Source organism: Nyctereutes procyonoides, unplaced genomic scaffold (genome assembly GCF_905146905.1).
Source record: "Nyctereutes procyonoides isolate TBG_1078 unplaced genomic scaffold, NYPRO_anot_genome, whole genome shotgun sequence".
Lineage (NCBI taxonomy): Eukaryota > Metazoa > Chordata > Mammalia > Carnivora > Canidae > Nyctereutes > Nyctereutes procyonoides.
In genome coordinates this window covers 32,267,092-32,290,355 of record NW_026575142.1, presented here as the reverse complement: position 1 = coordinate 32,290,355, position 23,264 = coordinate 32,267,092, and the positions used below count along the sequence as shown (strand labels likewise).

The 23,264-nt window shown below is 37.8% G+C and overlaps 1 protein-coding gene across 1 annotated transcript in view; it reads right to left on the bottom strand.

Moving 5' to 3' along the window:
- Window positions 1-23,264, bottom strand: part of DNAH5 (dynein axonemal heavy chain 5) — a 297,281-nt gene that overhangs the window by 89,194 nt on the left and 184,823 nt on the right. Inside the window, exons 46-52 of the mRNA XM_055308486.1 lie at window positions 23,015-23,157; window positions 22,253-22,387; window positions 7,742-7,864; window positions 7,340-7,553; window positions 5,818-6,041; window positions 3,836-4,034; window positions 858-1,030 (exon numbers count right to left, since the gene is read on the bottom strand). Of these exons, the coding sequence (XP_055164461.1) occupies window positions 858-1,030; window positions 3,836-4,034; window positions 5,818-6,041; window positions 7,340-7,553; window positions 7,742-7,864; window positions 22,253-22,387; window positions 23,015-23,157 (1,211 nt within the window). The remainder of the gene's footprint in view (window positions 1-857; window positions 1,031-3,835; window positions 4,035-5,817; window positions 6,042-7,339; window positions 7,554-7,741; window positions 7,865-22,252; window positions 22,388-23,014; window positions 23,158-23,264) is intronic.

The following is a 23,264-nucleotide window of genomic DNA, read 5'->3' as shown; positions in this document are numbered from 1 at the left end:
TAAGTTATCAAGTAAATGACTTCTAGCCTTTGAGAGTCAATTATCCTATGAATAGATACTGGAATGCCTCCTGTGACAAAGTAGAAAGGAAAATGTATTTTGCTGGTGGATTTCATGCTAACAGAATTTTCATCCAGCTCAAAGTCAATGGTTTATGCATTCTTTTAAATTATCATTTCTAAGTGTGGTAAAATATATAGAACAAAAATTTACCATCTTAACCCTTAAGTGTATATATTTCAATGGCATTCAGGATTTTCACATTGTTGTGCAACCACCAACAATAACCATCTCCAAAACTCTTCATCTTGAAAAAATGAAACTCTGTACCATTAAACATTCCTCATTCTCCCTACTTCCCAGCCCCTGACAATCACCATCCTACTTTCCACCTATGAATTTGACTATACTAGGTACCTCAGGTATGTGGAATCATAACAGTATCTATCCTTTTGTCACTGGCTTCTTTCACTGAGCATAATGTCTTCAAAGTTTATGCGCTATTTTTTTAACATAATGCAAAAAATAAGCAGACTTTTTGCCTGTGCTTTGAACTCAGATGTCAACTACAATCATTCTATGTGGTAAAAACACTGAGCTGGAAGCTGTACAGAAACACTGAATAAAATTATACCACACATTTCAAGTACCCATGCTCTGATATTCAGGCTGATTTTCAACCTATAGGTGTGACATGTTGCATTCAGTTTAGAAATTAAATTGGAATATAGCACTGAGTTTATTTTCAAACTGAATACTCTTCCAGGAGATAAAAATGAAAGAGAAGGGAAAAAAATTCTGGTGTGAAGCCAAGTTTCTGTCACTTTGGGGTAGTGTCACTGGGTATGGCCACTGACCTTGACTAAGTGAACCATGGCATCCTCAAAGAATACCAAATCCATGCCAGTGCCACGGATGCTCTCATTATATAGCTGCAGGAACATATTCAAACGCTCCCTTAGGTGATCAAAAGATTCAATTGCCTCATAAATTTTAGGCATTTCAGCATCAGCCTCCTCGGATGTTTCACCTGGGATTGGGGGGAAAAGAATCAATAAAGTTTCTTCAAATTGCTGGGCTTTACTAGTTCATTCAACCTAAATTAATATACTCATAGCTTGACAATTTAACACTTAATAACACCACTGTTCATCCAAATGCCATATTACATATTTTTAGAAAAGAAAGCGGAGGCCACCCCTGGGTGGCTCAATTGGTTGAGCATCTGACTCTTGATTTCAGCTTGGGCCATGGTCTTAGGGTCATGGGATCGAGCCCCAGGTGGGCTCTAGGCTTAACAAGGAGTCTGCTTGAGATTCTCTCCTTCACCCTCTGCCCCTTGCCCCACTCACATGCACTCTCTCTCAAAATAAATAAATAAATCATAAAAAAAGAAAGCAAACAATAATAAAAACATTGGAATTTTTGTTACCTACCCAGTCCTAGTTCTTTCCTGTCTAGAAAGAGCCAATTCTAAATAATGCCATATAAATTAAATTTAATCCAAATCCATAATTGAATATTGGCATTTCTAGGAACCTTCTTAATGGTCAAAATGAAGGTCAAAAGAGGGATTTAATGTCAAAATCATCTAGAGAAGTCAAGACTTAAAATTTTTCAATAAGAAAAAAAGGAAAAAGTCATTGCACTTGCTCAGGAAATACTTATGAATCAGGAATTTCAGGTTAATGGTGAAGACAGAAGTGAATTTTAGAGAATGGAGGTAGTTGAGAATTAAGTTGACAAAATTAGAGAGTACCATCCTTCCTGATCTAAGATGCTACATTTTAAAAACTTATTTATGATTTCCTAAATAAACATACTGAATTATGTTACTGGAAAAATATATATTAAAATCAATATACTTTTTTTAAAAATTAGAAACACATATTATACCAACTTAACACTTTCCCATCTTTTTTTTTAAGATTTTATTTATTTATTCATCAGAGACACAGAGAGAGACAGGCAGATACACATGCAGGGAGCCCGATGTGGGACGCGATCCTGGGTCTCCAGGGCCACACCCTGGGCTGAAGGCAGCGCTAAACCACTGAGCCACCCAGGCTGCCCCAACACTTTTCCATCTTTGACTATAGAGCATAATGCCAAACTGGGCATGTAGAAGTTTACTATCAGTTAACATTAGTAACTGGAAAAAAAATGACATGTGAGTCGAATATGCCAATAACAACTTAGAAATTCACTAAATACTAGATGAGTGAGCAGATCTTCCAAATCTAACAGTATCTAATTATTTTCAATTGACTCTATCCTACATTAATAGCATATTAACCTCTTTACGACAAAGCAAGAAAACTGATTTAACATAATCGTGAAGATTGGCTTATTTGCAAAGTTCTCACTAATTGAATTTCAATAGTCACTTCGCTGTTTCATAAATGTTCAACTCAAGCTTTGGGAAACAAAGTGCTTTGAAGTTTAAAAAAAAAAAACAAAACAAGGTTATGTGTTCACCTCCAATGCAACCACCCTGCAAAAACACAGCAGTTATGTCTTGCTCCTTGAAAACCATAATCTAATTATTAGCCTTCTGAGTTAGAGGAAATAAAACACATAAATTCTAATTATTTGTCCTTCTGAATTAGAGGAAATGAGATACATAAATTCTAATTTTAAATGCTCTTACACTTAGAGGATTTTTGTATGCATGTGACCTCATTTAAAATAAAATGTGTCCGCTTCTTTCTGTTGAAGGATCCCTCCAACTGCATAGCCAGCAGTAAACCTCCTTTTGCAACTACTGCTCAGAAATTTTTGATAGATCATATACATCCTTATCAAATTGAAAAAGAAGCCGTGTGGTCATTTTCAACCATTTAGTAGATATAAATTGCATGTATTTAAATATGCCTTTTTAAATATGGAAATTAACTTAAAATTCACGCTCAGAATTAAATTTAGATATAATTAAATAAAAGAAAATATTCTTCTTAAGCTCAGTTATTTCTGAGGGAAAAAAAGTAATTGGAGTACTACTTCTTTTCATAAGAAGAAAAGCAATATATGTCTCCATTTTTCATAGAACCATAACCACAAAAGCTTGCATCCACATCACCCATCTCTTTCCAATTATATTCAATGGCCTTCTCAGAGATCTAAGGTTTTCCTATTTTTAACACTCAGGATGACTCAAATAATCATCATCACCATTATTTTTGCTACCTTTTGTTTGGCAGACTGCCAAGAGTAGACAACTGTAGAGTGCTACAGTTAATATTTCATTTATTCCTTACACTGCCCCATAACGCACATATTAATATTTCCATTTTCATAAATGAGGAGAATGAGATTCAAGAAAGTTCAGAGTTGCCCAGCTTTTGTGTGGTACATTCTCTCCTCAAACCTACCCCTGTGTGACAGCTAGAAGTCCTGGACTCTTTCTTCTATCGCGTCCTGCATCCCAAATCTATCTTTTTTTTTTTTTAATTTTTATTTATTTATGATAGTCACACAGTGAGAGAGAGAGGCAGAGACACAGGCAGAGGGAGAAGCAGGCTCCATGCACCGGGAGCCCGACATGGGATTCGATCCCAGGTCTCCAGGATCGCGCCCCGGGCCAAAGGCAGGCGCCAAACCGCTGCGCCATCCAGGGATCCCCCAAATCTATCTTAATATGCAAGAATAATATGCATAAAAAATCGTTTATCTCTGAACTCCATGGGTAGCCACTCAGTCTATATTGACTGAGCACCTACTATGTCCCCAGCTTGTTTCTGTGAAGTTTACTAGACAGAAATTCAACCTCCCTAAACTGAGCCTTCTGTCTTCAGGTTTCCTTTGGGGGAATTTCAAATTCTGCTCAACAGTTTACCTGTAGCTTCAGGCACATCCCTTAAGAAATCCACAAAATAAGCATCAGTTCCACAATCCACCAAGAGTTTCTTCTCTTCACCAAACTCCTCCTCCACCAAACTTACTAAAGCCTTATCAAACCAGATCACATCATTGGGCACTGTGAAACGATCAGCTATCACACGTTTACACTCATGCTTCCATAGCCTTAACAGTTCCTGTCAAAAACATAATTAAAATGTGTTATTCATTTCTATTTGCCACAGTTGAGAATCAAGTTGACAAAATTAGAGAGTACCTTCCTGATCTAAGATGCTACATTTTAAAAACTTGAGGTAAAAACATACTTAACTTCATTTCAGATTGGTCTCATGCAAGTATATCAGATAGAGAGTAGTGTCTATTCATTTTCAGTCTTTAAAACGAAAATGTCCATAGACGAATAACTAAAACCACTCTGATGAACCAACAAGGTAATAGTCTACATAAACACCTTAAGTCTGTGAAAAATTAATCTGCTTGGATAAGACATCTACATTCACGTGGCCAGAGCATAATATACAATGTAGTATATAAATAATTCTCATGTATACAACTGAGATATTACAAAGGTATATGTACTTTGCACAATGTGAAGGAAATTTGTGGCAAAAATCTCCATTATCTGAACAAAGCAATCAGCTAGTCTACATAATCCAAGGTGCAAAGTTAACTGGAAGTTGAAGAAATTAATTGCTCAATACACCTGTTTGTATAGCAAGCTCACTTGATTTGAAAGACTGGTGGAAATTTCTTCACTTGCTATCATTTTGCATGTTAGAAGCTTTTTAAGCCATTTGATTGCTAATGATAAAATGCTATTTGGTTACCAAAACATAAAAGGAATTTAGTAAAAACATATTCAATGATTCAGTTAATTAAGACAGACTTCATTGTAACACCAATTGCTGGAACTATTCATGGTGATTTAAAGAAAGCATCAAAAAGTGGCCACTCAAAAAAATAATATTGGAGACATGCATTCTGCCTTGACATTAATTTGTCAACAAATTTGTGGGGGAAAAAATCAAGATAAAATGTTCCTTGCTGCTAAAATGGCTCTCTGTTCTCTGTCACAAGGAGAGTGAGTTTTCCCCAAAATGTCTTGTCTTGGAGTCAGCCAGTGTGGTTACCTACTTTTGGGGCAAAGTTGGGGTTTTTTTTTATAGTCACTATTTGATATGCCTCGTGATAGTCTGGTGGATACCTCAACTGTCCCTCTCTGGTTATGTGGACACATCCCTAAAACTCACTTACTTACCTCCTCACTTCCATAAAAACCTACAAGAGAAGCCAATGTTACCGAAGCCAGAGCACAGGGGCCATGCTTTGGGAGAAAAAACATACTGGATTTTTTCATAATCCAGTTTGAAGGGAATTCTTTTAACACTAGGAACTGTTATATTCAAGTGTGTGTACAGATGCTCATTTTTCAGCCAAATGAACTTTTCACTTTTCTGCCTCTTTTCAATTATACCAATATATGTAATTCTTTTAGTGCATCCAGTTACTTAGAAAGTTGAGGATGATTAACAATAAAATGGTCTCTTCAATTTTGAATGTTTAGAAAGATATTACTTTTTTAGTTAAAATCTCAAGTTTAAAATATGAAAACTATTAGATAATAAAATCAATAGTGATTCTTCCCATTACTTAGTATGAGGAAAATATCTTATAATAGGAACATAAGATCAATTGTTTCTTTTATTCCATTCATTAGAAAATAACTGTGTATACTATTTCCTTAAACATGAATTTATTTAGAATTTTTAAAAGAAATGTTCTGACATACTTCATACTTTTCCCTTACTTATGTTAGTTGAAAAGCAGCAAAAAAAAAAGAATATCCATGCTAAAACATCCCAAAATATTTCATCATTCCACTAAGAATTACATTATGAATAATATTTAGGGCATAGAATAAATAACAAAGCCATTTGTTTCCCTTCACACATCACTTACATCTGAATTTTTGATAACCTCTGAGGTGGTGTTCAGCATGCCCTGCCAGATCCTGGAAAGATCTCGAAGGTTAAATATGTAATGGAATTTTGCAGGTGTAGGAAGCATTTTAATCTTGGTCATCTGCCACAGTCGCCGTGTCAGAGGGATGAGTTTCATCACTGAATCTCTCACTTCTTCTGAGAAACCCCTCTGAGAACAGTAGTAGCCTCTCCCAATAACACCTGAAAGAGGAAAAAAGTCATAAGGTTTTGAGTGATGGTTCAAGTCAGTGAAATTAAATGAAAACTATTATAACATAGTTTGCACAAATATTATACACATTTATTAGATGGCCACATACCAAAGAAATTTATATTAATGTTCCCTTATTTTTTTAAATCTAAAAAATAGGTACAGGTTCAAGTAAGTTAGTATTTGAATACTAAAAAGTTGATCAAGAAATACTACTCAAAGCTCTAGCTGAACAAATTCAATAATATTAAGTGGGTGAACGTGAAATATATAAAGTTGCCTTATAAAGATATAACCAAAAGGGAGGTGTCACAAACACTTAAGATTTCTTCATTCTGTTGTTGCCTCTCCATGCATTATAAAATACTTTAATTTACTTTATATGTAAAACTTTCCAGGCAAAAAAAGAATAATTAAAATTGATAATAGTCATTTTTTCTGGTCCATTGTACTTTTCGCAGGTTTAGATCATTCACATATCATTTGGCTTCAAAACTTCTGCCCACTGCCACCATAAAAGGCAAATACTGTCCTATTCCACTAGCCCAGAGTGGTGAGATGACATTTTAGTCTGCCAGAAATTAATTAGAATAATCCTCTAATGAGTTTTCTCTCAGCAGTTTCAGAAATGGTAAATGAATACTTAACACAATGCGTACATAACTTTACACTCTTTTTCTGCAAAGAGTAACTACAAAATCAACTATAAACTCTTTCATTACTCCAGTGATCATAGTTATCTGCTGGGCTAGTGTTTCCTAAATGATATTATTTCTGAAATGCTACATATTTAATCAATCAATAATTTATTACAATCCTGTAAATTGCCCTGAAGATCAGACTCTGGCTATAGGCAAAATTATTTCTTTGGCCAAAATCATTATGTGGCTTGATTAAAGTATCAGCTACATAAACTTTTGGCATGGTATTCTCTCAATCCAGACCTCTAGAGGTATATCCATAAGGAAACACTCTCATCATCTCTCTCATCTGATTTAATGTTTAACCTCCTTGCTTAAGAAGCTAGCAACAGTTACTTTAAGAAAAATAAAGGTATTAAAGATCTGTCAATATAAATTCAGGTGCCAATATAAAATATTATATATTTTTATATATAATAAATCCTTATAGAAGCAAATTCCTGATATAAACACAACTTGAGAGTGATGAGGGTAAAAGACTAAGGAGCCACCGAGTGCCCCTTCTATTTGATTTCCGGGTGGATATTTTCTCATTGGAATGCAAGCAGGTATTCTTTCCTACCCAAGCCCCACTGACACCATTTTACCAAAGATCTTGTCCATGGAAGCATCAGAAGGCAATGTACAGTTAAATATAGAGAACTGCCTCTTGAGTCTTTGTGGTATATCATTGCGTCCACCCCCAGGATGGATCATGGCTGCCAAAAACTGGACGTCCACGATGCTGGTAAATTCCCCAGGCTTCTCTAGGTTATAAAATCCATTCTGTTCCATCAGCTGTCGTACTATCTCATTAGTTACCTAAGAAAGACAACCTTCAGAATTAAAAGGTCACTCCATTACATCCCAGAAATTAATCCTTGAGTGTTCTCAATAATGAACTTCGTTGGAATTGAGAAACTACTTATTAAAAAAGTGAAAAAATATTCACTCATCAGAGAGTAAATCAATGTTGAATTGAAATGAAGTGCACAATAGGATCAATATACCTGATCTCCCCACTCATTGATTATTGGCATATTTATATCATCAATAAAAATAGTCATCTTCTTTCCTGCAGGAGGGCCATATGTTGTACCCATGCGTTTATCCACATAGCTCTCTATTGTTCTCTGTGAAACAAAAAAGCCAACAGAAAGATCTGTGAAAACATCCTCTAAGACACAATAAATGATTTTTTAAATCTGGGAACACTGGAATTGATAGGAATTACTCACAAACACATCAAATCTCTTTTTAATTCTGGAAACCAGGGCATGAAGTACCTATATTATCTTGCATAATGTTAACCTTTGAAAATCTGCTTTAATTTAGGAGTAAATGGAATTCTAATTACTGTACATTTTGAGTGGGATGAAACTCTTTGTTCCATTTCTACAGATTTTTGTCTCATTATTTCTACATTGATGGCACTATATCCCCTAGTCCCACTATTTAAAGAACAATTTAACCCTTCTGAAAGTTTCCCTGTAAATCAGGGACAAAATTAAAAAGGGCTACTATCTAAGAAGCTTCTTAGGTCTGTGCTCTGAGCCACACAGACTACCACCACCTGAAGACTGTGTGTTCTCCACTGAGAAGGCTATCAATGGGCTTTTGTAGCCAAACACAATCCAGATCCAGTGCTTTGGGGTACATGCAATCCCAGTGAATCACCTCTCATTCCCTGAGACAAAACTGCAAACTATGTCAATGTGTGTGTCTCTCTCATCTCTCCATGCCCAGCTTAGGTGGTAAAGAAGACTACATGGTGCTCTATTAAGACAAACAAACAAACAAAAAACTTTCCTAGGAATATGAAAAAGAATTTTAAAATTGATTAAACTAATATAACATTATATGTCAACTATTCCTCAATTTAAATTTTCTTTAAATTTAAATTTAAATTTCCATCAGCTTTTCACTGATGGCAAGAGTGTTGGAAGAGGTACGGGGAACATGAGGAGGGACCCAGACTATTGATCATGGTATGAGAGTACCCATGCATTCAAAACGCATGAACTGAGTCACCGAAGCTAGCACCACAAAAAAGAGAGAGAGAGAGAGAGAGAGAGAGAGAGCAAGAGAGAGAAAAGGCTTCACTGTCCTCACATCCTGGAAACTCAGTCTTACAGACCTCATTCCATTCCTACCACTATAGCAATCTACTGATTCATGATTTTAAGTCATGTTAAAGATGAAATGTAGAAGAAAGCAGAGGTATATTGCAATAAAATGGATTCTCCTATCCAAAGAAGCTTAGTTATTTCATGATAAAGAACAATCAGTTTAAAATGACTTTAGTAATCCAAGATACAACCACAAAATAAGGCCAACATATAAACAAAAATATATATATTTGTCTTTGGAAATCTCACAGTTGATAATTTCAAGTTGTAATTTTCCATCACCATTCTAATGAATAATGGCAAGATACATGAAATTTTTTCATTATTTCCAAATATAAAGATATATAAATATATCCTCACTCATTCAATTACAAAATAAATCTCTCATGACAACAGTACAATGTCAAAAAGAATTTCCTCTTCCCCTCACATAAAAGCAAACTGTTTAAAGTAATGCGCAAGGCTACATTTAGCTCTGCTTTTGAATAAATTTAAATGCATAAGGAAATTAATAATCTGACACCTCCCTATGGCAAGCTAGAGCCTTCCAGAGATTCCCTTGTCTATTAATGAGGCACATGAAGACTTTCTGTCTTAGGGGCCATCTAAGAGCTAAAATAAAAGGTCATAGGTGGAAAAAATGGGATAATATAAAATAATAGCCCCATACCTGCACTTGCATCCCTGTCATTGTGACCCTATTTTTTTTTCAAAATAACAGGAAATTACCAGTAAGCTATATATCTCATAAAAGAACTAAGTTGACAAAAACAAAAACAAGGGAGGGAGTAAAATGAAATAGCTTGTGATCCTGGAGTGGAGACCTTTCTGTTTTTAGAATTGCCGCCCATTAAATCATTATCTAATGCATAATTTGGAGAAACCTCCTAAAGCCCTGAAACACAATAACTGCAGGTTTTACTCCGTCATTGAGCTATTGGGAAATGTTCAGGAAAACTATATACATGACTGGTCTCTCCAGCAGGACTTCCCCACGTGAAGTCCATAGCATCACAAATCAACATATCCAGACATAAATACCTCTTGCCCCAAAGTCTGCACCCTCTCCACATTTCAGGGAATGGCACCCATGGCCCAACTGCCCCATCCAAAATTCCCCCATCCAACATCGATACATCCTTTCTTTTATAATTTCAATATTGCTATTGAATATATCTCCTCCTCCCTGAAAAATCAATTTTACGCCCGATGATAGTTATTTGTCTTTCTCATGGGGATTAATGTCACAACTTCTTAAACTGTGTGCCACTACCCCCGGCCTCTGCTTCCTCCAGGCAGTCCTGGTAAACTTGTTAAAAAATCATATACACTGTCTAGTCTATACTGTGTGTTACAATTTTATCTACGATTTTTTGTCTCCCCCCTAAAAAAAATCATCTAGTGAACTAACAATCATCTTTGTCATGTTCCACCACCCACACTCTCTCTGATCTCCTTCATCTGGGGGAGACCACCAACCACTGTTTGGGTGACATAATCACAGTCCAGTTAACAAAAATAGGTATATTTGTTTATCTGAGTATTGCCTGTCTCCCCATTAGAAGGTAAAGAGAGAAGGTGCCTTCTTTATCTTGCTCATCACTGCATTGTCAGTATCTAGAAAGGTATCTGGCACAGTGTACTTATTTGTAAATACTTGATACGCGGGGGACTGGGTGCCCAAGTCATTTACCTTCTCTCTCTTCTGTTCCTTCCTCAAACTACATCTACTAAGCCAACATCAGTTCTGCTCCCTGATCGCAATGTGAATCCATCTTCATGCTGCTTCCATTCTGCCTTGTGTTACTTGGTGCAGCCCAACCGCCCTCCCCTCCCAGGTCTCTCTGATGACCCCTGTGTCTCTCCCATCTTGCCCTCCACTCTGCAGCCAGAATGAGCCTTCTGAAGGGGCAGTGCAACCCTGCACAACACCCCTGGTTCCCCAGGACATCTGAGGAACTCCATGGTGTCCCTGCTTACACCTCTAGCCTCACCCGTAAGTACTCCTTAGTCTCTCTGTTCTGGCTCCTCGTGGTCTTAATTCACTCATATTCAGTTAACAATAAAACACACACCATAAAGTGATGCTCAGCTCACAGGCTAATGTTCATTACCAGATCCTTATTTACATATTCCTAGAGTAGCCATTTCTAAGCCAAAAAACCTCTCACAATTAGCATCAGCCAAACACAATTTGTCAAATATTGAGTCAGATGAATGATCCTCCATAAATGTCGCTTCTCTCAACTCAGCTATTGATGAATAAAATTGAAGTCTCTAGCCGGGACCTGATTTATGCTGGTCTCTGAGGATAAACAAAAACTCTACTCTGGGGGCAGGGGGAGGGGGATGGCAGAGGAGTAGGGTCCCCAACTCATCCGGCCGCACCAACAGACCTGGATTATGTTCAAATCATCCTGAAAACCTACAAACTCAACCTAAGAGCCAAGCTCGAGAAAAGGCTGGAGCGCGCACAGCGGGGCCTCGGGAGAAGCTCAGGTGGCGGCTCCGAGCAGGAGGTGCTGCGCCCTGCAGCCTTCGGGAGCCCTGTTCCTGGGAGCTTGGGTCCAGTGGAGCAGGCCCCGATCCCAGGGCGCCGGGACACAGCCCATCATCCTGCGCTCCCCTGAGGATGGGCAGGGGCGGGGAGGGCTCAGGACAGCGAGGACGCTTCCCCCACCAGGCGTCCCCAGCTGTGCAGGTCAGCGCCCCCGCCCTGTTAGCATCTAGGCCAGCGCGGACTGGGAGCTGCGGTGGTTACTGGGGGAGCTGACTCCAGGGTGAGAGAGCTGGCCACTGCTAGTGGTGGTGTTCCTCCTGGTGTCACCCTGCACCGGGGGGGGGGGGGGGAAGGGGACAGAGGCCTCACGGGGTCAGCAGCTCCCACTGAGCCGGCACCCGGGTGGGGGGGCAGCGGGGAGAGCTCCCCAGGTGCACACACCTGAGGATCAGCACAGCAGGCCCTCCCCCAGAGACCGCCTGGAGGACAGGGGGAGACGAAGTTCTGGACCAAGCACGTTGGAAAGCTCCAGGGGAAGTTGACAGATTTACAGTGTATAGAACCAAATGGTACCCCTCCTTTTATTTTTTTCTTCCTGTTTCCAGGAAAACTCCTTTATAGCCACTATGCACAGAGCAAAATGACTAGAAAGAGGAACTCACCACAAAAGAATCAGAAACAGTACTCTGCCACAGAGTTACAGAATTTGGATTAAAATTCAATGTCAGAAAGCCAATTCAGAAGCACAATTATAAAGCTACTGGTGGTTCTGGAAAAAAAGCATAAAGGATTCAAGAGACTTCATGACTGCAGAATTTAGATCTAATCAGGCTGAAATTAAAAATCAATTAAATGAAATGGAATCCAAACTGGAGATCCTAACGACGAGGGTTAATGAGGTAGAAAAAAGAATGAGCAACATAGAAGACAAGATGATGGCAAGGAAGGAAGCTGAGTAAAAAAGAGAAAAACAATTAAAAGACCATGAGGAAAGGTTAAGGAAATAAATGACAACCTCAGAAGGAAAAATCTACATGCAATTGGGGTTCCAGAGGGCGCTGAAAGGGACAGAGGACCAGAAAGCATATTTGAACAAATCATAGCAGAGAACTTCCCTAACTTGGGGAGGGAAACAGGCATTCAGATCCAGGAGATAGAGAGGTCCCCAACTAAAATCAATAAAACCGTTCAACAACTCGACTTTTAATAATGAAACTTGCAAATTCCAAAGATAAAAAGAAAATCCTTAAAGCAGCAATAGACAAGAGATACCTAACTTATATGGGGAGAAATATCAGATTAACAGCAGACCTCTCCACAGAGACCTGGCAGGCCAGAAAGAGCTGGCAGGATATATTCAGGGTCCTAAATGAGAAGAACATGCAGCCAAGAATACTTTATCCAGCAAGGCTCTCATTCAGAATAGAAGGACAGATAAAGAGCTTCCAAGATAGGCAGAAACTGAAAGAATATATGACCACCAAGCCAGCTCTGCAAGAAATATTCAGGAGGACCATGTAAATGAAAGAGGAAGACCAAAGAAATAATCCAGAAAAAAAAGGGGACTGAATAGGTATTATGATGACACTAAATTCATATCTTTCAATAGTAACTCTGAACGTGAAGGAGCTTAATGATCTCATCAAAAGACGCAGGGTTTCAGATTGGATAAAAAGCAAGACCCACCTATTTGCTGTCTACAAGAGACTCATTTTAGATCTAAGGACACCTACAGCCTGAAAATGAAAGGGTGGAGAAGCATTTACCATTCAAATGGTCCTCAAAAGAAAGCAGGGGTAGCCATCCTTATATCAGATAAACTAAAATGTACCCCCTAGACTGTAGTGAGAGATGAAGAGGGACACTACATCATACTGAAAGCATCTATCCAACATGAGGACCTAACAATCATGAATATTTATGCTCCTAAAGTGGGAGCTGCCAAGTATATCAATCAATTAATAACCAAAGTAAAGATATAATAGATAATAATACACCAGTAGTAGGAGACTTCAACACAGCGCTTCTGCAAATGACAGATCTTCTAAGCACAACATCTCCAAAGAAACAAGAGTTTTAAATGATACACTGGACCAGATGGATTTCACAGATATTTACAGAACTTTACATCCAAACACAACTAAATACACATTCTTCTCAAGTGCACATAGAACTTTCCTCAGAATAGACCACATTCTGGGTCACAAATAGGGTCTCAACCGATACCAAAAGGTTGGGATTGTCCCTTGCATATTTTCAGACCATAATGCTTTGAAACTAGAACTAAATCACAAGAAGAAGTTTGAAGGAACTCAAGCATGTGGAGGTTAAAGAGCATCCTGCTTAAAGATGAAAGGGTCAACCAGGAAATTAGAGAAGAATTAAAAAGATTCATGCAAACTAATGAGAATGAAGATACAACCCTTCAAAATCTTTGGGATACAGCAAAAGCAGTCCTGAGGGGGAAATACATAGCAATACAAGCACCCCTCAAAATTTGGAAAAAACTCAAATACACAAGCTAACCTCACACCTAAAGGAACTGTAGAAAGAACAGCGAATAAAACCTACACCAAGCAGAAGAGAGTTAATAAAGATTCAAGCAGAACTCAATGAAATAGAGACCAGAAGAACTATAGAACAGATCAACAAAACCAGGAGTTGGTTCTTTGAAAGAATTAATAAGATAGATAAACCATTAGCCAGCCTTATTAAAAACAAAAGAGAAAACACTCAAATTAATAAAATCATGAATGAAAAACGAGAGATCACTACCAACACCAGAAAATACAAACGATTTTAAAAACATATTGAGCAGCTGTATGCCAATAAATTAGGCAATCTAGAAAAAATGGACGCATTTCTGGAAAACCACAAACTATCAAAACTGGAACAGGAAGAAATAAAAAACCTGAACAGGTCAATAACCAGGGAGGAAATTGAAGCAGTCATCAAAAACCTCCCAGGACACAAAGTCCAGGGCTAATGGCTTCCCAGGGGAATTCTATCAAACGTATAAAGAAGAACAATACCTATTCTACCAAAGCTGTTCTGAAAGCTACAAAGAGATGGAGTACTTCCAAACTCGTTCTATGAGGACAGCATCACCTTAATTCCAAAACCAGACAAAGATGCCACCATATAGGAGAATTATAGACCAACATCCTGACGAACACAGATGCAAAAATTCTCAATAAGATACTAGCCAATAGGATCCAATAATACATTAAGAAGATTATTCACCATGATCAAGTGGGATTTATCCCTGGGATGCAAGGCTGATTCAACACTCGTAAAACAATCAACATGATAGATCACATCAACAAGTGAAAAAGCAAGAACCATATGATCCTCTCCATAGATGCAGAGAAAGCATTTGACAAAATACAGCGTCCATTCCTGATCACAACTCTTCAGAGTGGAGAGAGAGAGAGAACATTCCTCAGCACCTTAAAAGCCATCTATGAAAAGCCCACAGCAAATATCAAACACTGGGAGCCTTTCCCCTAAGATCAGGAACAAGACAGGGATGTCCACTCTCACCACTGCTATTCAACATAGTACTAGAAGTCCTAGTCCTAGCAATCAGACAACAAAAAGAAATAAAAGGCATTCAAATTGGTAAAGAAGAATTCAAACTCTCCCTCTTCGCTGATGACATGATACTGTACGTAGAAAATTCAAAAGCCTCCACCCCAAGATTGCTAGATCTCATACAGCAATTTGGCAGTGTGGCAGGACACAAAATCAATGCACAGAAAACAGTGGCATTTCTATAAACTAACAATGAGACTGAAGAAAAAGAAATTAAGGAGTCAATCCCATTTACAATTGCACCCAAAACCATAAGATACCTAGGAATAAACCTAACCAAAGAGGTAAAGGATCTATACCCTAAAAACTATAGGACACTTCTGAAAGAAATTGAGGAAGACACAAAGAGATGGAAAAATATTCCATGCTCATGGATTGGAAGAATTAATATTGTGAAAATGTCAATGCTACTCAGGGCAATTTACACATTTAAAGCAATCCCTATCAAAATACCATGGACTTTCTTCAGAGAGTTGGAACAAATTAGCTTAAGGTTTCTGTGGAATCAGAAAACACCCTAAATAGCCAGGGAATATTAAAAAAGAAAACCAGTGCTGTGGGCATCACAATGCCAGACTTCAGGTTGTACTACAAAGCTGTGGTCATCAAGACAGTGTGGTACTGGCACAAATACAGACACATAGATCAATGGAACAGAATAGAGAATCCAGAAATGGGCCCTCAACTCTATGGTCAACTAATATTCGACAAAGCCGGACAGACTATCCACTGGAAAAAGGACAGTCTTTTCAATAAATGGTGCTGGGAAAATTGGACATCCACATGCAGAAGAACAAAACTAGACCAGTCTCTTACACAAAGATAAACTCAAAATGGATGAAAGATCTAAATGTGAGACAAGAATCCATCAAAATCCTAGAGGAGAACACAGGCAACACCCTTTTTGAATGTGGCCACAGCAACTTCTTGCAAGATACTTTTAGGAAGGCAAGGGAAACAAAAGCAAAAATGAACTATTGGGACTTCATCAAGATAAGAAGCTTCTGCACAGCAAAAGAAACAGTCAACAAAACTAAAAGACAACCTACAGAATGGGAGAAGATATTTGCAAATGACATATCAGATAAAGGGCTAGTTTCCAAGATCTATAAAGAACTTACTAAACTCAACAGCAAAAAAACCAACCAATCCAATCATGAAATGGGCAAAAGACATGAAGAGAAATCTCACAGAGGAAGACATAGACATGGCCAACATGCACATGAGAAAATGCATGCATCACTGGCCATCAGGGAAATACAAATCCAAACCACAATGAGATACCACCTCACACCAGTGAGAATGGGGAAAATTAACAAGGCAGGAAACAACACATGTTGGAGAGGATGTGGAGAAAGGGGAACCCTCTTGCACTGTTGGTGGGAATGTGAACTGGTGCAGCCACTCTGGAAAACTGTGTGGAGGTTCCTCAAAGAGTAAAAAATAGATCTGCCCTATGACCCAGCAATTGCACTGCTGGGGATTTATCCCAAAGATACAGATGCAGTGAAATGCTGGGACACCTGCACTCCGATGTTCACAGCAGGAATGTCCACGGTGGTCAAACTGTGGAAGGAGCCTCGGTGCCCATCGAAAGATGAATGGATAAAGAAGATGTGGTCTATGTATACAATGGAATATTACTCAGCCATTCGAAACGACAAATACCCACCATTAACTTCGACGTGGATGGAACTGGAGGGTATTATGCTGAGTGAAGTAAGTCAATCAAAGAAGGACAAACATTTATATGGTCTCATTCATTTGGGGAATATGAAAAATAGTGAAAGGAAATAAAGGGGAAAGGAGAGAAAATGAGTGGGAAATATGAGAGAGGGAGACAGAACATGAGAGACTCCTGACTTTGGGAAATGAACAAGAGGTAGTGTAAAGGGAGGTGGGTGGGGGGATGGGGTGACTGGGTGACAGGCACTGAGGGGGGCACTTGGTGGGATGAGCACTAGGTGTTATGCTATATGTTGGCAAATTGAACTCCAATAAAAAAAATATACCAAAAAAAACTTTACTCTGAAATTGGAGAATGGTAGTCGTCATGACATCATTGTAAGCATACTATAGGCTCTAGAAAAGATTCTGACCTTCTTGTCTACCTATCTTACACCCACTTCACATATCAACCCCACTTGTGACAGTGGAATTTTAAGAAATAAAAACTATAAGGGTAGAAATCCAGACAGATGTGGGAATGAAATTATGGAAAGCTGCCCTCATACATTCTAAGGTAGGAGGCCCAAAATTAGAGATAACAGATAACCTATTTTCTGAGTTAATAGATAATGTAGTCTCTGTAATTCCTAAAAAATATAATATTAACATAATATACATATGGAATTTCCTCAAGTAATGTCAACTCTTTCATTACATTGATTTCTGTACCCCCTAAAGGAACTACTCCCTTCCTCCTCTGGACCCTACAACACTTAAATTACACCATAACTAGCATTTATCATATCAGTTATACTTGGTTATGTACATGTCTTTTTCCCCAACCAGAGGAAGGAACACTGCATTGCAGGGACATTGACAAGGTCATGTACAGTTGAGGATGTTGTGCACTGCCCAACTTTGGGGTTTATCATTCACACAACTATCTCTGTGAATAGGACATATCAAAAATCTCCATAACCTGCTTGGTCACAAGTGGAGTGGGAATATATACAAAGATATAGATAAGATATATATTACACATATGTATGTGTGCATATACAGAAGATAGTATTATCCATAAATAATAGATTTGAAAGCACTTGATGAGGTTAAGGCATAATAAAAATAAAAAATATTATCTCTATATATCAGCATTTAAGTCATTTTCACACATATTACATCCAATTACATTGAAATATAAAATATGCTTAATTTTAGGCTTCTATATATCCGCTATGCAGCTAAAAGATAAAAATGGAGAGCCTATGTTCTTTATTAAGACATCTACTGCCTAAGATCTTCCCCTTATATTATAAGCCACTAAAACCAAATGAAAACAGTCTTACATCATTAGTAAAGTTTAAAATGCTCAACAGCATGTTGTTTAAAAAGTAGAATATCTAAAACAGCATAAAAATACAATAACATGTAAGTAGAAGCTAAATATAAAACAAGTGCTCTAAGTGATAAATCAGTCAATTGAATATCAATGTGGTTAAAGAAAATCTATTGGAAGGAAGCACATGGGTGAACTGGAAAAGCACAGTAGAACATATGGGAATCTGGTTTCTCATTAGGTTCTGGTACCAACTAATTGTGTGAACACAAATAAGGATTTCAATCTCCCTCCACCTAAGTACATTAATAATAACAGTAAAATCTGACACTTTTAGAGAACTTTACCATGGAAAAATACTTTCACATATAATCTCTTATGATTCTTCTCTGGAAACTAGTCTTCATACTATGCTCTGAGGAGTAAAAACAATTTTGTTCAATCATAGGGCCCCCTAAAGGAAGCAAGGATAAAGTTGGGAAGGATTTCAGGAGCCCAGCTCCAATCCCACGAAAGCAAATCTATAGTTACCTCTCTAATAGTTTACTCTTCTGCCTAAGATTTCATTTGGAAAAGTGGTTCTGAGTCTAAGAAAAAATGTAGAATTTCTTTCTAGGCTCTATGATTCTCATTTTCTAAAAAAAATCTATAGCTATGCAACCATTTGTAAGATGGTTATATTCAAAACACTTTACAATTATTTTTAGATAAATCTTTACAGAAATAAAGAAACTTTCTTCTTACCTTTCAATATTGTTTATATTTTTAAAGACATGTACAGATTACTTTCAAAACTAGGGGAAAAAACCTTAAAATAATATTTGTTATGGAAAAAAATTGAGATCTCTTTCTTAAAAGACCAACTGAATTCCCTTAGCCAAGAAAATAAGATGACCATACAATTTTTGCCCAAACTACACACTTTTGATAGTGACAGGGATGCCATTATTTATTAGTCCAAGACAATGGAAGTAAGCTAGACTGTCCCAGACAAAGAGGGACATACTACAGTCAGTCGTCCTATTGATCAAAAAAAAAAAGGAAAAAAAAAGTGAATGTGGCCCCATGGGGAAAACAAAAGAAATCCAAATGAAAACAACTGTCAAAAAACAGACGTGTACCCTCAACCAGACTATGTGCCATTATGGTACCACAGAAGGGATGCACAGTATCAGTCTTTTCATCTACAATTTCATTTTCATTTGGATCCAGATAAGTGGGAAATCTCAAGACAAACATTCATCTCCATCAGAACTTACTTCAGCATGAATGGCTGAGAATTACAGTGAGAAAGTTAATCCCAGCAGTTTGGCTAATTGAAAGCTTTCTAAAATTAATGAGTCTAGCTTAATAGAAAGCTTGGGTACTCAGCAGTCCAAACAGGTACTAAACAGAGTACACGATCCTATGATGCTTCTGAGCAGAAAAAACAGTGAGGTGGTGGTGCTACCCTGACATCAGCATAGGAGGGAACTGGATTAATGTAGCTGTAAACCAGGGATCCCTGGGTGGCGCAGCGGTTTGGCGCCTGCCTTTGGCCCAGGGCGCAATCCTGGAGACCGGGGATTGAATCCCACGTCGGGCTCCCGGTGCATGGAGCCTGCTTCTCCCTCTGCCTGTGTCTCTGCCCCTCTCTCTCTCTCTCTCTCTCTCTGTGACTATCATAAATAAATAAAAATTCAAAAAAAAATGTAGCTGTGAATCAGATAATGGGATCATAAAGAATACAGATATTTGTGTTTTGAAAGTCTGCTTTATTATCCTAATTATTATATTTCAATGTGATATGACTTCTAGAAATTTACTATATAGCTTATAAATTTTTATTTCAACAAATAAGTTGCTTTCTATATAAAATACACCTTTTTCCAGGAAATTAATAACTGCCTCATGTTAAAAAGACATAGCCTACAGATCTTTACTACCTTAAAGGACTAAACAACTCAACAAATTACTAATAAAAATACAGTGACAAGGTGTTGTTATATACTAAATAATTTGGCTAGCCTTTGTCCCTGGTTCCCAGGAGGGAGCCTTTAAACACTGAAATTTCCTGATTTATTGAATTTTCTTTGTTATTCATTGTGGGTTCCTCAGACTACCTTGCCAGAAAGACCAACTATGTGATCTGAGGGTCAGGAGATTTAAACCACTTGGTATCAACTGACTTTTTAGGAGGGGAGGGTGGTCGGGGATTGAGTTCAATCACATGGCCAACAATTCAATCAAGCACGCCTCTGTAATGAAACCCAGTGAAAACTCTGGATATTATAGTTCCAGATGAGCTTTCTGGTTGAGGATATACACTGACGTGCCTGGAGGATAATGCATTCTGAGGACAGAATATTTATAGTTGGGACCCTCCCAACCATTGCCTTAATGCAACTCTTTTCTTGAGTGACCCAGATTCCTATCTTTTATAATGAAACCATAATCATTAGCATAGCACTTTCCTAAATTCTGAGAGTCATTCTGGTGAATTATGGAAACAGAAAGAGTCACAGAAACTGATGAATTTCTAGCCAGTTCTTCAGAAGTGCTGGTGGCCTAGAAACTCCGGCACATGGCTGATATCTGAAGTGAAGGAAGTCTTGTGGGGGGACCAAGCCCTTTACCTATGAAGTCTTTAGTACATCCGGGTAGAACTGCCAGAATTGCATTACAACCCTAAAGATTTAATCCAGTCTCAAGAAATGTGAATAGCTAGATAATCACCCAACATAATGGGGGGAAAAATCATACTTTAATTTGAGGTTTTAAAACCTGCATTTTTATTTAATTTATTATTTTTTAACAAAGTTAAAATTATAACTTTTAAGATGTTCTCCTAAAGTAAAACTAACAAAAGTTCTTTAAAGTGAAACAATATCAAGGGAATGTACCTAATGTTAGTAACAAAAGAATGTGTATAATGTTAGCATCTTTCCAGCTTAAGATAATTTAGTGTGCTATTCCCCAAACACAAAAATACCACAGCTGAGTCTCTGCAATTTGAGGCTGACCTTCCATTCAGACCCTCCCTCCCATCACCACACTGTAAACGCCATTCATTTGATAGCTAGCCAGTATTGGAAATTCCATCTCTAATAGAGGAGCCTTATATAGTTGACAGTCTTATTTAGAAACTTTATCAATGGTCTTAGTTTATTGGCACTCTGCAGTCACCAATTATATTAAGTGATAAAAAGTCATGATTTAGCCAAGCTGTCAACAATTTTCATTGCTCTTTGATATTTTAATTTCAATAGCTAAAGAACAACAGTTAATCAAGAACAAAGTTCTTTGGGTTGGAATTCTGCTAAAAAAAAATTCTCCTTCCATTTTCAATTTATGAAATGTGTCCTTTTTATTAATGTGTTAATGTTCTAGCAGACAAGAGAGGTCATTTGAAAACAACTGAACATGAATTAACACACAAGATTCCCTCCCCAGTGTCAATAGGGTTTTAAGCAACTTAAAAACAAGAGCAACCAACCAGTCTACCACTGCAAACCCAGGTCATTCCTAGTATTTCCACTGACAAATGCAAAGCAAATTTGAGGGATTTTTTTTTAATATACCTCAATGAGATAATAGGATAAAATCTTCAACGGGCTAACCTAACCCTAAGATTTATTCCTGTAATTGCTAATGGGAGCCATCGTGGAATGTTAAGTCAAGGAACAACAAGATAAACTGGCAATATCCAAAATGGAAATTGGAAGAGGAATAAAGGCAAGGTCAGAAAAGAATTAGACGTGGACCAGTTGGGGCTCTTCCCAGGATAATACCCTGGTGTGGATCATGAGGACAAGAATTATGTAGAGGTGGACAGGGAGAACAAAAACGAAGAAGGGGATGTGAAAAGTATTTCTTTAGCAACATTAACAGCCCTTGATTCAAGAGAAACCCATTGAAGATGACCAGCTTGTCTATCTAAAGCTTAGAATAGTAGAAATGCCCACAGGAAAACAGGTAGTAGGGAGAGAAAGGCGGTTTGGATAGAGGAATAAACAATACTCCTTTAAGTTTGGGATTTTACATGTTCACAAGCTTTGCTAGATATTTTAAACAGTACTGAGGCTTTTAACACCCTATATAAGCTTTTTATTTCTCCACAATTTAAGTTTATACAGTATAATTTAACTAGGGAGAGATTCTACTACAGGTGAATAATGGAAGGTGTATGTAGGGATTTATCATGGTTGGGAAGGTACTGATGAAGTCTATGGGCACACGCAGAAAAGTGAAGAGAGCTGAGCCGCCAACGTTGATCACAAACTTGACTTAATGAGCGATACCAAAGAGCCAGTACCTGAAACATCAGTGGGGTGGTGGCAGAAGAAAAATTCAGACTCTTGATCATGTGACTTTCAGAATTGTACTTTGACATAAACCCTTTGATAATGACTGTCTTGGCTGTTCCTTGCTCTCCAATTAACAGCACAGCCTAAAATAGAAGTTGAGAAACAAATCCAAGGAATGCAATAATATGATTATCAGCTAAATTGTGTGCCTCTCCCCGCCAACGCCAACAAAAATTCACATGTTGAAGCCCCAACCCCTAGTACCTCAGAATGTGATTGTATTTGCAGACAGGATCTTTAAAGAGATGATGAGGTTAAAATGAGGCCATTTGGGTGGGCCACCTGCAAGCTAATGCTAGAGGCCACAGAAGGAACTAAGCCAGCACTTTAATCTTGGACTCTAAGCCTCCAGAACTGGGGGGAAAGAAATGTCTGTTATCTAAGCCAGTCACTCTGTGGTGATTTATTATGGCATCCCCAGCAAACTAACACAATCATCAGAAGAGAAGGATTCTCTTTGAAAAAAACAAGTCAAAATTCACTTTCTCTCCACTAATGGGAAAGAAATCATTACTTGATTATGAATCTGGAATATTCAATCAACTCTGACACTGTTACTGTAATAATAAAAAGAAGTATACTAATGTGGGTGATACCTTCATTTGTTCTAAACAGCAACCCAAGACATTCTAGGATAAACACAAGTTACCTTGTGTGTTCAAGTGACATTTTAAAATATGTTACTGTTAATACAAGTCAAAGAGCCACACCTTGCTCTGTTTAGCGATGGTCTTAATTAGAAAGTCAGTCCTCACGTTCTCAACATTTGGCACCAGGATGGAGCTGTATTCTGGGGTGACGTCAGATGGATACACATATTCCTCAATACATGTGTTCCAGTGTGTCCACTTACCTGAGGTGAACAGAAAACATTTACATCTTCATATGCCTATGAATAATCTAATTCCTAACTAGAACAAGCAGATGCTCTTGACATCTCATTAAGGCCTCCTTCAAAAA